The following is a 16,905-nucleotide window of genomic DNA, read 5'->3' as shown; positions in this document are numbered from 1 at the left end:
TTTCGGTATTGTGCGGCAATTGATAGAATGTGTACGGCATGAGGGGAAGATGATGAGACTTTGGAGCATTTCACATATCATTGCTCGACTTTTGCGTCAAGCAGACACCGTCACTTTGTTGGGGACACAATACAAGACATGAACGATGCGTGAAATGGAGGACAATTAGGGATTTTGTTTGTAGTATGGAGTTCCTCGTATGGGTCTTTTCGAGGTGACTTTTTAGTATTTAGAATGCAAATAAAGGGTGATTTTTTTGAGGTTAGGATTTTCATGCATTAGTATTTGACAGATCACGTGGGATTTCAGACATGGTGTCAAAGAGAAAGATGCTCAGTATGCTTTGACATTTCATCATGAATAGACTTACTAACGAGCAACGCTTGCAAATCATTGAATTTTATTACCAAAATCAGTGTTCGGTTCGAAATGTGTTCAAATTTTGACAAATTTTGTTCAGCGATGAGGCTCATTTCTGGTTGAATGGCTACGTAAATAAGCAAAATTGCCGCATTTGGAGTGAAGAGCAACCAGAAGCCGTTCAAGAACTGCCCATGCATCCCGAAAAATGCACTGTTTGGTGTGGTTTGTACGCTGGTGGAATCATTGGACCGTATTTTTTCAAAGATGCTGTTGGACGCAACGTTACGGTGAATGAACACATTTCGAACCGAACACTGATTTTGGTAATAAAATTCAATGATTTGCAAGCGTTGCTCGTTAGTAAGTCTATTCATGATGAAATGTCAAAGCATACTGAGCATCTTTCACTTTGACACCATGTCTGAAATCCCACGTGATCTGTCAAATACCAATGCATGAAAATCCTAACCTCAAAAAAATCACCCTTTAAAAAACATCCACAAACAGTGGATAGAAAGCAAGGGATAACACGACGTTGTTGCAAGCAATGTAAAGGACAAATGATGTTTTTATTGTCAATGCATTGGCATAGGCATATTTAGACGGAGACCACCAAATCGGACCATATTTGGATATAGCTACCATAAGAAAGATCTTTAAACGCTTATTTCGTCTGGGCCGAATCTTGGGAACCCACCCCCATGGATTCTGCTGAAAATTTCCACACATTAAATTAGTTGAAGAACATGTGTGTACTTTAAATACCGAATTTCTGCCACGATAGAAGACTATTCGAGGGAGAGGTTTATATGAAAGTTATATCAGGTTACATACCAATTTACACAATGTTCCAGGGACCCAAGATGTCAAATCAGAAATAGATTTATATGGGAGCTATATTAGATTATGGCCGGATTTGATTCGTACTTGGCACGGTTATTGTAAGTCATAACAAACCACAAATTTCAGCCAAATTAGACCAAAATTGAGGCTTCTAGTGGCTCAAGAAGTCAAATCGATGAACCACTTTATATGGGAGGTATCCAATCCCATTCTTGTTTGGGTTTAAGAACATACTTTTTAAGACTTAAACAAGTAAAAGCGTGCTAAGTTCGGCCGGGCCGAATCTTGAGAGCCCACCACCATGGACTCTGATAAAAATTTATACAAAATAAATCTAGTTGAAGGGCATTATTTTATTCTAAAAACCAAACTTCTGACAAATCAGCAAAAAATTTAAGCTTCTAGGAACCGAATAAGGATGATCCGGAGACCGGTTTATATGGGAGTTATATGAGGTTATATACCGATTTGGAGCGTATTTGGCATAGTTTTTGGAAGACGTAACAGAACACCACATGGAAAATTTTAGCCAAATCGGATAAATATTGCGGTTAAAAATGCCAAATCGGATAAAAAATGCGGTTTCCAAGTTAAAGTCAAATCGGAGATCGGTTTATATGGCAGCTATATCAGGTTATATACTGGACAGTACTTGGCAACGTTTTTGAAAGTGATAACAGAACACTACATGCAAAATTTCAGCCAAATTGGACAAAAATTGCGCCTTCCAGGGTCTCTAGAAATCAAATCGGGTGATCGGTTTATATGGGAGCTATATCTAAATCTGAACCGATATGGCTCATTTGCAATCCCCAACGACCTACATCAATATTAAGTATCTCTGTAAAATTTAAAATGGACAGCTTTACGCGTTCGGCCGTTTTCGTAATTTCGACAGACGGATGGATGGACGGACATGGCAAAGTCGACTGAAGAATTAAAGGCGATTTTTTAAGAGCTTTTGAAAAGTTTTTCAAAAAAAAAAAAAAAAATAATGAAATCTTTATTTGAATTGATAGTAGGGTCCCAATAATTTAATCTTTGAAGATTATTTTATGCCAATGTTGACCGTGCGCCTCAAATGGTCCATCCGCTTAGTCCAATTTTGGCATACCCTTTCCAACATTTCGGCCGGTAAAAATGCTTCAATGTTGTCTTCCAATGCGTCAATTAAAGCGGACTTGGCTGTAAAGATATGAGCCTTAACATAGCCCTACAAAAAATAGTCTAAAGGCGTTAAAACGCGTGATCTAGGCGGCCAATTAACGGGCCCGGAACGTGAAATTAAATGTTCATCGAACTCGCCTCTCAATTAGTCCACTGTCACGCGTGCTGTGTGGCATGTGGCACCGTCTTGTTGAAATCACATGTCATGCGAATCAAGCTTTTGCGTTTTGGGCAAAAACAAAGTTGGATATCATCTCACGGTAGCGCTCACCATTCACAGTTACGTTACGATTCGCATCATCTTTGAAGAAGTATGGTCTAATGATGCCACCAGCCCAAACACCTCTCTAAACAGTGACCTTTTCTAGATGCATTGGTAGGTCTTGCAATACTTCTGACTGATCTTCACTCCAAAATCGAGAATTCGTCTTATTTGCATACCCATTGAGCAAAAAATGGTCGCGATTAACTTTCTTAACAGAGCACGCAGTTTGATAATAAAATTCAATAATTTGCAAGCGTTGCTCGTTAGTAAGACGATTCATGGTTAAATTATGGACCAAACTGAAGATGTTTGCTAGTAAAACAAAACACGAAACGTGCGTGAGCTGTTTAAACCAGTGTTGCCAAAAATTTAATAGCTAAAAAATCACCCATTTTATATACTTTATGGGGTCTCAGACGAATATTCCGAGGTGTTACAAGCGGAATGACAAGATTAGTTGACCCCCCTTTCTATGGTGGTGAGTGCTGTCCGATTGAAGTTTAAGCTCAGTGATAAGGGAGACGAGTCCGAACGGCGAGCCGCAGTGCGTCACCTCTTTGGGGAGAAGCTTTAATATGGTTGCCATATCATTTTATTCAAATGGCATAGTTCCTCACAAATGTCGCCAACATAAGGAGGAGATAACCACAGCTGAAAAAGTTTTCTGATGTTCTCGCCAAGATACGAACCCAGGCGTTCAGCGTCATAGGCGGATATGCTCAACTCTGCGCTACTGTGGCCTCCAGTTTTTCAATTAGGACTTGAAAACTAATTTTTTAATACATTCCAAACCATTTGAAATATTTGAAGTTTTGGCTTGAATGAAGTACAATCCAAAAAATGCAAATTTTGCCAATGAACATTCCACTAAGGAACAGGGGCAAACTTCTCACGTATCAATGAGTGCAGTCCGATGGGTATAATAAAAAATTTTACGATTATTAAATTTTTTTAAACAAGTACGAGTTTTAAATAATTATTGTCTAACATAATTTTTCTAAATACTATTAAAAAGAAAAATCTTTAAACAATGTAAAAGAGTTTCTGTTTTTCTAAAGTCAAATTTAAAAGAAAATTTTCTTAGAAAAACATTGTAAGACAATTTTTGAATAAAAATATGTTATTATTAAAAATTATTCTAAACCAAAAAAAAAAATCAGGAAATAGATTATTATTTGCAAAAGTAGTTTTAATAAAAAAAATTATATTAACGGAAAATATGTTGTTATTAAAAATTATTCTAAACCAAAAAAAAAAGGAAAAGAACTTTTACTAAAAAAAAAAATATACTAACGAAGTCAATGTAGAAAGCCAATGTATGTAGAATTTTTTAAAAATAAAACTTCAAGCTTTTTTAATGTTTAAAATTTTACAAAATTTCTAATTTCCTTTACCAAATATTGGCAACATTAAAAACAAAACAAAATTTTTTCAACATACCTTCCTGGGGCAGTTCCACAATATTACTCGGCTCCGAAGGTGAACCTTCGCCCACTTGATTAACAGCACTCACACGAAATTGGTAGACAGTAGCTGCTTTCAGGTTCTCCAATAGAATCCAACGATTCTCCGCAGAGACATTGCTGAGTTCGGTTATCCAATTGAGAAAAGGATCTGGTACAGGACCTACGAATTTTTCTAATGATGTTAATGATTTGAGACACAAATAAACAAATGGTTAGAGGAGTAGGAAAAAGAGGGGATGTTTTCGCCGGAATGGAGTAAGCGCAAGGTAATGTGTATGGGGGTTGATGTTGGTGTGGGGAGTGAGAGGAGTTATTAGTCAAAAAAAAAAAAAAATAATTGTTTGTAGTGAGAAACCAGAGTGCAGGTGCAAATAATTGAAAATGGTTGAATTTTGTTGTTGTTTTTTTTTTCATAAGTTGTAAAAGAGTCCATCACAACATTTAGAATATTGAAGAGGTTATGGATAGTAAATAGAATGCAATCAAATGGAAAATAAACGGAAATCGATGAAAACAATTTGAAAAGATATCACAAACAAATACACAAATGCAAAACAATGGAAAGTAAATTAAAAAACATTTTTGTTTCCACAATCATTGTTTTAGATTTACCCAACGCAGACCATGGAGTGTAAGAGAGTGAAAGAGAGAGGAGAGCCATGAGAAGTGATAGTCATATTGATGAGTGTTGATATTAGAGTCATGGGTGTTGATTGAAGGGGTTTTTGTTTATGATTTTTGGTATTGTGGTGTTGGGAATAGCATTTTCATGGGTGATTGGGTGGTGATTGAGTTGAGTTGAATAACCGGAGGCCGCACATCCGTTTCCATGTGTTATTGTTGATTGTTGGTGTTTGCAATAATTTAAAAAAGTTTTTTTTTGTTATTGTTGTTTGTGGCGCGTATGTGAGTTATTTGGTGTATTGTTGTTGCATAGCCAAAGTTTTTGTTTTTTAACAGACAATAAATAACACACCCATACACGCATAACGAGAGAGCGCAAAAAAAGAGAAAAAGAAAACAAAAACATCATTTTGTGTAGCTGCTGCTGTGTTTTCGTTGTTTTGTTGTTCTTATTATTGCAAGATTATGGTGTTTTTATTGTAGCTATACCATTGCCTGTGTGTGTCAGTGTGCATGTGAGTTGTTCAAAAACATCTTGGAACAATGCTGAACGATAAATTTCAAAGTGCAAACATCTTTTGTTTCATTTTCGTATTCCACAATAAAAACACAAAATCTTTTTCTTCAGTATAGTTTGGCTAAGTTTTCCATTTTTTTTGTCTTAGTCTAAAACAAAAATATTTTTCCTACACATGAACCATTTTTCCGCCAAAATACCGTGAAAATATTCATAAATTTTTAAGGTTGCAACATTGTAACTTTTGCATAAAGTTTCGAGTTGGATTATGAAAATCATGATATTGCAGATATAATGCTTAGTTTTGTTTGAAATCATATTGGGATGGAAAAAACTGAGACCAAAGCAGATTCACTGACAAAACAAAAAAAAGAAAGAAAAAATATTAAACCTATGGTTTTATTGGTTGGTTTATGTTTAGACCAAAACAATGGGAATTCGCAAAACGAAAACTGTTATATTGACCAATCTCCAGTTTAAAAGCAATGGCTTCTTAAAATTCACTTTTATTATGTCGTTGAAAATTGGTTGAGTAATTAGGATAATACTATGTAGGGGAACGTAATATTATATAGCTGCCATATATGGTCAAAAACCTTCGCTGTTAGGGTTTTTCAAAAATTGAAATTTTCCCCATGGAGATTCCATTAAGGAGCAGGGCAAACTTCTCACACAAGTTTAAGCTCAGCGATAAGGGACCTCCTTTTTATAGCCGAGACCAAACGACGAGCCGCAGTGCGATCCCTCTTTGGGGTGAAGTTTTAACATGGTTGCCATACCATTTTTTTTTCATATGGCATAGCTGAAAAAAGTTTTCTGATGTTCTCGCCAAGATACGAACCCAGGCGTTCAGCGTCATAGGCGGATATGCTAAACTCTGCGCTACTGTGGCCTCCGGGTTGTCCAATTAGGACTTGAAAACTTATTTTTTAAATACATTCCAAACCAATTGAAATATTTTAAGTCTTGGCTTGAATGGAGTGCAATCTAAAAAATGCAAAATTTGCCCATAAACATTCCACTAAGGAACAGGGGCAAACTTCTCACATTTCAATGAGTGCAGTCCGATTAAACTCTAAGCTCAATATATGGGGCCTCCTTTTTATAGCCGGGTCCGAGCAGCGTGCCGCAGTGCGATACCTCTTTGGAGAGAAGTTTTACATGGCATACTATCTCACAAATGTTGCCAGCATTAGGAGGGGAAAACCACCACTGAAAATTTTTTTCTGAGGGTCTCGCCAGGATTCGAACCCAGGCGTTCAGCATCCTAGGCGGATATGCTAACCTCTGCGCTACGGTGGCCTCCAGTACAATCAACACATTTATGAATAGAACTCGAATTCGTGATACCGTGGGCACGCTTGCATCTGTCAATAGGTTGGGATCAATTTTTAATGACTCGGCCACACATTTCAGCCGAAATGGCCGATATTTCCTGTTCAATGTTGGCGCCCTCTATAGGCGCAATGTATCTTAAAGGATGTTTTCAATGTCGGATTGCTTATTTTTGTTTAATTTTTCAAAAAATTTAACTTTTGCCATAGTATCCATCGGAAAAATATCAAAATATCCATCGGAAAAATATCGGTATTCAGTCAAAAAATTAAATATCGATAGTGCCATCGATATTGTGCCAGCTCTACTTTCAATGCCGTCGGCTTGTTGGCATATGAACAATGACTTGACGTAGCCTCAAAGAAAATAGTCTAGAGGTGTCAAATCGCACGAACGAGGTGCCAATCGACTGGACCATTTCTAGAGATAACACGCCCATCAAACTTACTCTTCAATAAATCGATTGCAACGAGTGTTGTGTGGCTTTTGGCACCGTCTTGTTTAAACCACATGCCGCACAATGGGAGAAAATCGAAAACATCTAGTAGAAAATATTCCGTCGGCATTTTTTTTTTTAGTAAATTTGATGTGGAGGCTACAAATATTGTTAGATGCGAAAAATGTTTGACCTGAGTTTAGGGGACATATGAAGTAAAAATATTAGCCTGAATGGGGAATTTGGAATTTTTGAACTCGAAGGGTTTTGTCCAATTTTCTAATAAAAAAACTGTTTATTTTTAAGTAGCACCCGTTTAAGTTTACATATGTTGTTCAAATTTAACTTAAAGCGCAATATGTCCTCTTTATAAGCAAAAACGAAAAAATAAAGGTATTTAAGAAAGTTTTTTTTTTCAATAAAGACTAATCAATGAAAATACTTTTTTTGACCAAAAATACACTTTTTCCAATTTTTTGACTTTCAAACTGTATACATTTTAATTATGTAATCATATGTGGACAACAATTGCGGCAAAGTCGTTGAAAATTGCCAGGATTCCAAATCGTGCATAAAAATGAAATTCGAGCCACAAATGCCTTGGCAAATTGGATAATACGAAGCAAATCTTGGCCAAAATTTCAACAAATAAAAATTAAAACTCGTATATCTCCGAAACTAGTGGAGATATTGTTTACCTCAAGCGGACTTTTTTGTAGAGAATTTCAAGCGCTACCAAAAAAAAAAAGAATTTTTAAAATCGAACCACAACTAAAGGTTGGCAGCACGAACAATTTTTCGAAACGCCGAGGTGACCAACTTTAGGGGCTTGCCAGGAGGCGCCGGATCACCTAGGGCCTTGAAATTTCTTGCGCGATCTCGATAACACCTCAGATCTAAATTTTCAACATGTCAAACATATCTCTCTACCGTTATATCTCTCTACGGCATATCTTTTTCCAGTTTTTTTTGATTCTCTCCCACTGTGTGTCGTTCAGGTCCATATCTTCCAATTTAGACCAAAAATAATCAGTGAGCGTGGTGTGATAGCGTTGTCCATTTACGGCAACGTGACAATTGGCATCGTCGACGAGGAAGTATGGTCACATGACGCCTCCGGCATGCAAACCGCACCAAACAGTTATTTTTTGTGGATGGAGTGTTGATTCGTAAAGCACATGTGGATTTTCACTTGGCCAATAACGCATATTTTGCTTATTGACGTACCCATTAAGCTAAAAATGAGCCTCGTCATATGAAGGCGATTTTGCAACGATGATGCTCTTAAAATAGTGGTCATCGTCTTCGAATTTCGGAAGTAAACTTCTATGACTTGCTGACGTTTTTCGCTCGTGTACTTTACCATGATGAAGATCTTGAGTTTATTGAATAAATTGACACTGACAGTTCGATGATTGGTGAGAGAGTGCGTTTACAAATTAGTTAAAAGTTGTCAAGTCCCTATAAGAAAACCTTTAATATACTTGCCATACAGACGAATTTTCCGATTTATAGTTTTGGGCCCATAAAAGCGCATTTTTGACCCGATTTTGACACCTATACATTCTTGCCGAATTTGGTTGGATCGGGCCCTATGCATGTTAACAATGTTCAGGTGTCCATTTATTTTATTTTATTTTATTTTATTTTATTTTATTTTATTTTATTTTATTTTATTTTATTTTATTTTATTTTATTTTATTTTATTTTATTTTATTTTATTTTATTTTATTTTATTTTATTTTATTTTATTTTATTTTATTTTAATTTATTTTATTTTATTTTAATTTATTTTATTTTATTTTATTTTATTTTATTTTATTTTATTTTATTTTATTTTATTTTATTTTATTTTATTTTATTTTATTTTATTTTATTTTATTTTATTTTATTTTATTTTATTTTATTTTATTTTATTTTATTTTATTTTATTTTATTTTATTTTATTTGATTTTATTTTATTTTTATTTCATTTTATTTTATTTTATTTTATTTTATTTTTATTTTATTTTATTTTATTTTATTTTATTTTATTTTATTTTATTTTATTTTATTTGATTTTATTTTATTTTTATTTCATTTTATTTTATTTTATTTTATTTTTATTTCATTTTATTTTATTTTACTTTACTTAATTTTATTTTATTTTATTTTATTTTTTGTTTTTAATTTTATTTTATTATATTTAAGAATTATGTTCTTACCAGTTACATCAATAAATTTTAATACTCCAAAATTTTTACTTGTTCCATTGACCCCTATTTACCTATTTGCTTTTGAAAATGAAAATGTATTTCAAAGCGCTATCTATATGGAAATAAATTGCACGTTTCGCTTAAACTTTAGTTGCTGAAGGCAGCGGCTTTACTCTTCATGTGCATGGGTAAAAATTTCATAGATAAGCATTATTCCTGGTGATACATTTGGCCTACAAACATCAACAATGTTTGGATTTCAAACAAAAACAATAGCGAAAACAAAAAACGTTCTATGAATATTTTCATTGTAACGGCGATAAAAAATCGTTTATGTTTGCTTTTCGTGCACAACATTAAAATAATATCATAAAAAAAAACAGAAACGAAGGACACACCCAAAACACAATAAAAGATATCCTTTAACAACCCATAATACGAGATAAAAAAAAACACAACAATTTACACAAACACTCATGCAAACCCCATAACAAAAAAAAAAAAGAAACACACACACAAGCCCATATACGCTCGCAGACAAAAAAGCGATAAAAAAAACGAACTTACCTAATTCAGATACTTCACGCCTCTGTATAATAAACTTCGATATTGGACTATTGCCATCGAAACCCGGTGTCCAGGATACATTAATGGCCCTCTGGTTGGCTCCATCCAAACGTGTTGCCTTGACGTTTGAGGGGGGAAATGGCAGTTCAATGACACTTAAGTGGGCCGAACGCGTCTCATTGCCACCCGGTGAGGTTACCACACAGGCATAGGTGCCAACGTCAGAGGCTCGTACCGCTTGGATCTCCAGTGTGCCATCGGATTGTACACCAATGCGCTGAGAGTTGCTAATGGCCGTTGGATGACCTTCACGATACCAATCGATGTTATATGGCACTGTTGGATCACTTGAGACTTTGCACTGCAGTGATGCGGTAAGGCCCAATAGGACAGTGGTGTCAACTGGTGGCTGAATGATTTGTGTGCGAACTAGTTGGAAATAGAAGTAGAAAAAAAGAATGGCAAAAATGAGAATTTGATATAAAAAGTTTATATTGAAACTATTCCTGAAAAATATAGAAAAAAAATAAGCAAAACCAATAGAAAAACTAAGGCCGATGTAGAGATGAATGAAAACAAACAACAACAAAAATGTTTCCCAATCTTTGGTTTATGCTTGTTTTTCCGATGACATGATATATGACATTTTGGGGAATTGTGCGAAACTATGAGAAAATATTTGCACATTTTTTGTTTTCCTTTGTTTTGATTTGTTAGTTATGTCAATGGTATGAGCGGGTATGTAGATGATGCAGATTTTTGCTTAACTCAAAAAATGGGTTAGGAAATTAAAGTACTCTTAAATATATTGAATATATGTATGTAGCATAGCTTCAATATTATTTTGATTTTCTTTAAACCATGCAATGCAGTTAACAACAAAACGAATTGAGATGAACACGAGAATGTGCATGTGAAGGTAATTTTCATTGAATGAACCACAGAGCGTATGCGTTATATGATTTTATAGTAAGTATTCGCCACAGAGGGCAAATCGTACGACCTCTGATTCTAAAATGAAATGAAATAAACAAATTATTGTAAATAAAATAAAATACAATTAAAGACAATATAATAATTTACAAATAAAAAATAAAATTATATAGAATAAGTTTAAGTTTGATTATAACCTAAATCATAAACGTAAATAATAAATATAAAAAAAAACTATAAAAATAAAACAAATTAAATCTAAGAAAAATCAGAACCTTAAAATATTTAAAAAAAAAAGTTATTAAACTATTTTAAAATAATTAACGTAATAATATTATTTGTGAATTATATCTGCGTCTAAAAAGTTTATCATCTTTTGGGGTAACTAGCACAAGAAAACATACGTTTTCTAAATGTGTAGAGGGAATAGGAAATTTTGCGGGCAAAAAAAGTTCGATATCATCTCAAGATAGCGCTCACCATTCCTAACATATCAGGCTTTAAGTCCAAAGGCAAGGGCTATGGGGAGCTATATTATTGGGTTGCCCAAAAAGTAATTGCGGATTTTTTAAAAGAAAGTAAATGCATTTTTAATAAAACTTAGAATGAACTTTAATCAAATATACTTTTTTACACTTTTTTTCTAAAGCAAGCTAAAAGTAACAGCTGATAACTGACAGAAGAAAGAATGCAATTAGAGAGTCACAATGTGTCAACGCCGACTATATGAAAAATCCGCAATTACTTTTTGGGCAACCCAATAGTTTAAAATATAGCTCCTATATACATAATTCGCTCGATTTGGAATTATATGGTTGTAGTTTCTAAAATATTCGAACGATTTGGTTATGGAATATTCAAAAATCTCAACTGATTTTTATTTTTGCCAAAATTCATACTGGCCTGTTCCGGTTTTTGATTTTGCAAAACGCAAAAAACTGTTTTGTCTATATATTTTCTCAGTCTCCTCCTTTTATGATATGATATCACAAGAGGTTTTTGAATTCTAACATAGACATGGCAAGGTTTACCAAATCGAAGGCTAAGAAAATCTTTCGGTTTTGCAGAACAGACCAGATAGCGTTTATCTTTGGGCTAAAAAAATGACATGTGAAAAATTTCGTGATGATTGGTTTATAAATCCGATCTACACTTTGATTACAAAAAAACAAGTAAAAGCGTGCTAAGCTCGGCCGGACCGAATCTTATATACCCTCCACCAGGGATCACATTTGTCATTTTTTGCCCGGTATGTCTGTATAGACAAACAAAGGGTAATGGATTAGAATTACTAAGCTATTGGAGCTATGTCAGGTTATAAACCGATTGACGCCATACTTGGCTTAAAGACAAAAGTAGATCCCATTGTGAAAAATTTCAACCAAATCGGATAAGAATTGTGCCCTTGAGGGACTTAAGAAATAAAATGGGGAGATCGGTTTGCATGGGAGCTGTATAAGGTTACGTATAGACCGATTAAGACCATATTTAGCACGTAAATGAGAGGGCATAGAAACTGCACCGTGAAAAAGTTTAGCTAAATTGGATAAGAATTGCGTCCTCTAGAGGTGCAAGAAGGGAAATCGATTTATATGGAAGTTATATCAGGTTAAGGACCGATTCAGACCATAATTGGAGCATTTAATAGAGGTCATGAATACAGTGACTGTGCCAAATATCAGCCAAATCGGATAAGAATTACGCCCTCTAGAGGCTCAAGAAGTAAAATCGGGAGGTCGGTTTATATGGGAGCTATATCAGGTTTTGAGCTGATGTACTTGGCACGTAAGTTAGAGGTCATCATTGGAGAAGTCATTGTGCAAAATTTCAGCAAAACCGGATAAGAATTGCGCCCTCTTGAGGCTCAAGAAGACAAATAGGGAGGTAGTTTTATATCGGAGCTATATTAGTTTTTAGGCCGATTTAAACCATACTTGGCACGTAAGTTAGAGGTCATCATTGGAGAAGTCATTGTGCAAAATTTCAGCAAAATCGGATAAGACTTACGCCCTCTTGAGGCTCAAGAAGACAAATAAGGAGGTCGTTTTATATCGGGCTATATTAGTTTTTATGCCAATTTAAACCATACTTGGCACGTAAGTTAGAGGTCATCATTGGAGAAGTCATTGTGCAAAATTTCAGCACAATCAGATAAGAATTAGAGGTTTAAGAAGTAAAATATGGAGATCGGTTTATATGGGAGCTAATATGGACCTATATAGTCCATTTATAGAGATGGTCGATGGGTATTTGATGAAAAATGCTTCTTTTATAGGCTCATTACACAATATCAGGAGATCGGTATATATGGTCCGATCTGGACCACATTTGACAGAGATGGGTAGGGGTCTACCAGAACACACTGTGCCAAATTTCATCGAATTCGGGTAATAAATGGATCTTTTATGGCCTCAATACCATAAATCGGGAGGTTGGTCTAAGAGCAGCTTTATTCAAATATAGTCCGATCTGAACCACACTTCACAGAAATGGGCAGGGGCCTACCAGAACATCGGATGAAAAATGACCAATTTATTGCCCCAAGACTTTATGTCTGGAGATCGGTCTATATAGCGGCTATATATAACTAAAATCCGATTTTATGAGATCAGAAAATCAGGTTTATATACAAAGAATGCGAATTCATCAAAACTTGTTTGGAAAATATTTTTATGTCCAAGATATCGGCAAAATTATAAATACCCAAAAAAGGTATTTATTGGGTATTTACCAGAGATGGCCTGTCAGAAACAGTGACGTATATGACATACCTAGCCAAAAAACTAGGTTTCTGACAGAAAAAAAAAATTGTCGAAATATGTCGAATTTTTGATCTGATTAACTAAAAATTTTGGCATAAGTAATTTTTTCCTCCTGGAGACGAACAATATTGAAATTGGAAAAAATCGGTTCAGAATTAGAAAAAGCTACCGTAGGTTTACACGATTTTTTCCAATATTGTTATAAAATGAATGACATCTGAGGTAGTGTCAAGTGAAATGGTAGATGGCGTGTTAAGTATGCTAATGTGAGGTAATGTCAAGTGAAATGGAAGATGGCGTGTTAAGTATTTTATTGAATAAGTAATGTTATTTTTAAGTATTGTTATTGAATAACATAATTAACACTCCATGTACCATTTCACTTGACACTTCCTCAGATGTCATGCATTTTTAACATATGTCGTTTACAACAGCTTTCAAAAAGCAAATTAAAACGGGAGAAGCAAATAATTTTGCAAAAGGATACAAAATAATTGCAATTTCTAAATATAATTGATGAAAACTAATAATTTATTGATTTTTTGCTTCACAAAAAAATCCTTAAACGTTACTTTATAAATTGACTTGAAATTTGCGTATATTTCCAATTTATTGTGTGAAAAATGTAAATGCAAAAATTAAAAAAAAAATTTAATATTTCTTTTATTGCGAAATTTTTTTACATATAAACTCTTCTATATACAACAAATAAGTGACAATAATATTTGTTAAAAATCAAACTTTTACACTGAGTTATTAAGGTTTATGACGTTTGGGACTTTTTCTACGTTTTATACAAGTATACGACGTTTTCGACTTTTACAACTTTTTGACAGTCGGAAACCTAAAAAATCGTCTTACGGACCATCTCTGGTATTTACCCAATACACTAATAGGAAGTCTAACTAACTAACTGAAGATTCCATTAGGGGACAGGGTATACTTCTCTCAAATCAATGAGTGTAGTCCGGTTAAAGTTTAAGCTCAATAATAAGGCCCAACTTTTTTATGCCGAGTCCGAAGGGCGTTCCACATAGGGATTTGAACCCAGGCATTCAGCGTCAGAGGCGGACATGCTAACCTCGGCGCCACGGTGGCCACTAATAGTAGTTGCGCAAAATTTCAAGCACCTAGCTTTACTCCTTTGAAAGTTAGCGTGCTTTCCACAATCAGACGGATTCATGACGATCAAGAATATATGTACTTTATGGGGTGTTAGATTAATATTTCGAGGTGTTATAAACGGAATAGCGAAGTTAGTATGATATCCTATGATATAGGGTATTAAAAAAAATCAGATGGACAAACGAAAGGATATGCGGACAGACGGACACGGCTAGGTCTAATCAAAAGGAATTTTTAAGTCGATCTATACATCTTGTTACAGCCACAGTAGCAGGGCTAGGAACAGTTTGTGGTTTTGTAAATAATACCATATAATTATGTAAAGGGTGATTTTTTTGAGGTTAGGATTTTCATGCATTAGTATTTGACAGATCACGTGGGATTTCAGACATGGTGTCAAAGAGAAAGATGCTCAGTATGCTTTGACATTTCATCATGAATAGACTTACTAACGAGCAACGCTTGCAAATCATTGAATTTTATTACCAAAATCAGTGTTCGGTTCGAAATGTGTTCATTCACCGTTCAGCGATGAGGCTGATTTCTGGTTGAATGGCTACGTAAATAAGCAAAATTGCCGCATTTGGAGTGAAGAGCAACCAGAAGCCGTTCAAGAACTGCCCATGCATCCCGAAAAATGCACTGTTTGGTGTGGTTTGTACGCTGGTGGAATCATTGGACCGTATTTTTTCAAAGATGCTGTTGGACGCAACGTTACGGTGAATGAACACATTTCGAACCGAACACTGATTTTGGTAATAAAATTCAATGATTTGCAAGCGTTGCTCGTTAGTAAGTCTATTCATGATGAAATGTCAAAGCATACTGAGCATCTTTCTCTTTGACACCATGTCTGAAATCCCACGTGATCTGTCAAATACTAATGCATGAAAATCCTAACCTCAAAAAAATCACCCTTTAGTTAGAATACAAGTTTCAAGCTAAAATACTCAATTGGATTCCTTAGATAGCACTTCATCCAGCTTTGGAGGTAGCCTCGGAACGGGCTATCTTTAAGCGATGGTCATAATAGTTCGTATTTTGCTTATTAAGATCAAAAGTGAAAAAATGAATAGGTTTGCGTTTCCCTATTTGAAAAACAAATTTGTTTATGGCGTGGGACGGTCTAATTTCCAACTATTTGTTGATCTGGCAATTTCTTTCAGTAACTTGTAAATAATCTAATCTTCCCTCCTTGCTAATTCAATGAAATTTCTCTAAAGACAAAACTTTAATGAAATTTTCTCCAACGACAAAATTCTATTGAAATTTTCTCCAAAGACAAAATTCCAATGAAATTTTCTCCAAAGACAAAATTCCAATGAAATTTTCTCCAAAGACAAAATTCCAATGAAATTTTCTCCAAAGACAAAATTCCAATGAAATTTTCTTCAAAGACAAAATTCCAATGAAATTTTCTTCAAAGACAAAATTTCAATGAAATTTTCTCTAAAGACAAAATTTCAATGAAATTTTCTCTAAAGACAAAATTTCAATGAAATTTTCTCTAAAGACAAAATTTCAATGAAATTTTCTCTAAAGACAAAATTTCAATGAAATTTTCTCTAAAGACAAAATTTCAAAGAAATTTTCTCTAAAGACAAAATTTTAATGAAATTTTCTCTAAAGACAAAATTTTAATGAAATTTTCTCTAAAGACAAAATTTCAATGAAATTTTCTCTAAAGACAAAATTTTAATGAAATTTTCTCCAAAGACAAAATTTCAACGAAATTTTCTCTTAAAACAAAATTTTAATGAAATTTTCTCTTAAGACAAAATTTTAATGAAATTTTCTCTAAAGACAAAATTTTATTGAAATTTTCTATAAAGACAAAATTTTAATGAAATTTTCTCTAGAGACAAAATTTTAATGAAATTTTCTCCAAAGACAAAATTTCAATGAAATTTTCTTTAAAGACAAAATTTCAATGAAATTTTCTCTAAAGACAAAATTTCAATGAAATTTTCTCTAAAGACAAAATTTCAATGAAATTTTCTCCAAAGACAAAATTTCAAAAAAATTTTCTCTAAAGACAAAATTTCAATAAAATTTCTTCTAAAGACAAAATTTAAATGAAATTTTCTTTAAATTTCTAAAACTTTTGCTTTTGGTCGAAACTTTAATGAGACTTTCTTCGAAGACAAGTTTAAGGATGGATCTTCGAGTATAGAGCTTAAAATAAACAAATAAAATATAGAAAAAGAAACACATTTTACATATTTTTAAATCTTTCATTATGAATGTTTATTCTTTCTCCAATTGGACGGTATTGGTTTCTCTCACACCCGTCAATGTTTAGCCTTG

The 16,905-nt window shown here is 33.8% G+C and overlaps 1 protein-coding gene across 6 annotated transcripts in view; it reads right to left on the bottom strand.

The window, feature by feature from the left end:
• The window catches only part of LOC106093307 (protein sidekick), a 490,348-nt gene that overhangs the window by 16,530 nt on the left and 456,913 nt on the right, over nt 1-16,905 (bottom strand). For 4 of the 6 annotated variants that reach the window (XM_059366229.1, XM_059366231.1, XM_059366230.1 and 1 more), the window contains exons 8-9: nt 9,779-10,207; nt 4,079-4,276 (exon numbers count right to left, since the gene is read on the bottom strand). In XM_059366229.1, the coding sequence (XP_059222212.1) occupies nt 4,079-4,276; nt 9,779-10,207 (627 nt within the window). The remainder of the gene's footprint in view (nt 1-4,078; nt 4,277-9,778; nt 10,208-16,905) is intronic. The other 2 variants (XM_059366232.1, XM_059366235.1) reach the window with 1 other exon arrangement.

This window comes from Stomoxys calcitrans, chromosome 4, assembly GCF_963082655.1.
Source record: "Stomoxys calcitrans chromosome 4, idStoCalc2.1, whole genome shotgun sequence".
NCBI classification, from domain to species: Eukaryota; Metazoa; Arthropoda; class Insecta; order Diptera; family Muscidae; genus Stomoxys; species Stomoxys calcitrans.
Note: the sequence above shows the minus strand (reverse complement) of the source record. Positions and strands in the feature narration are given on the sequence as shown.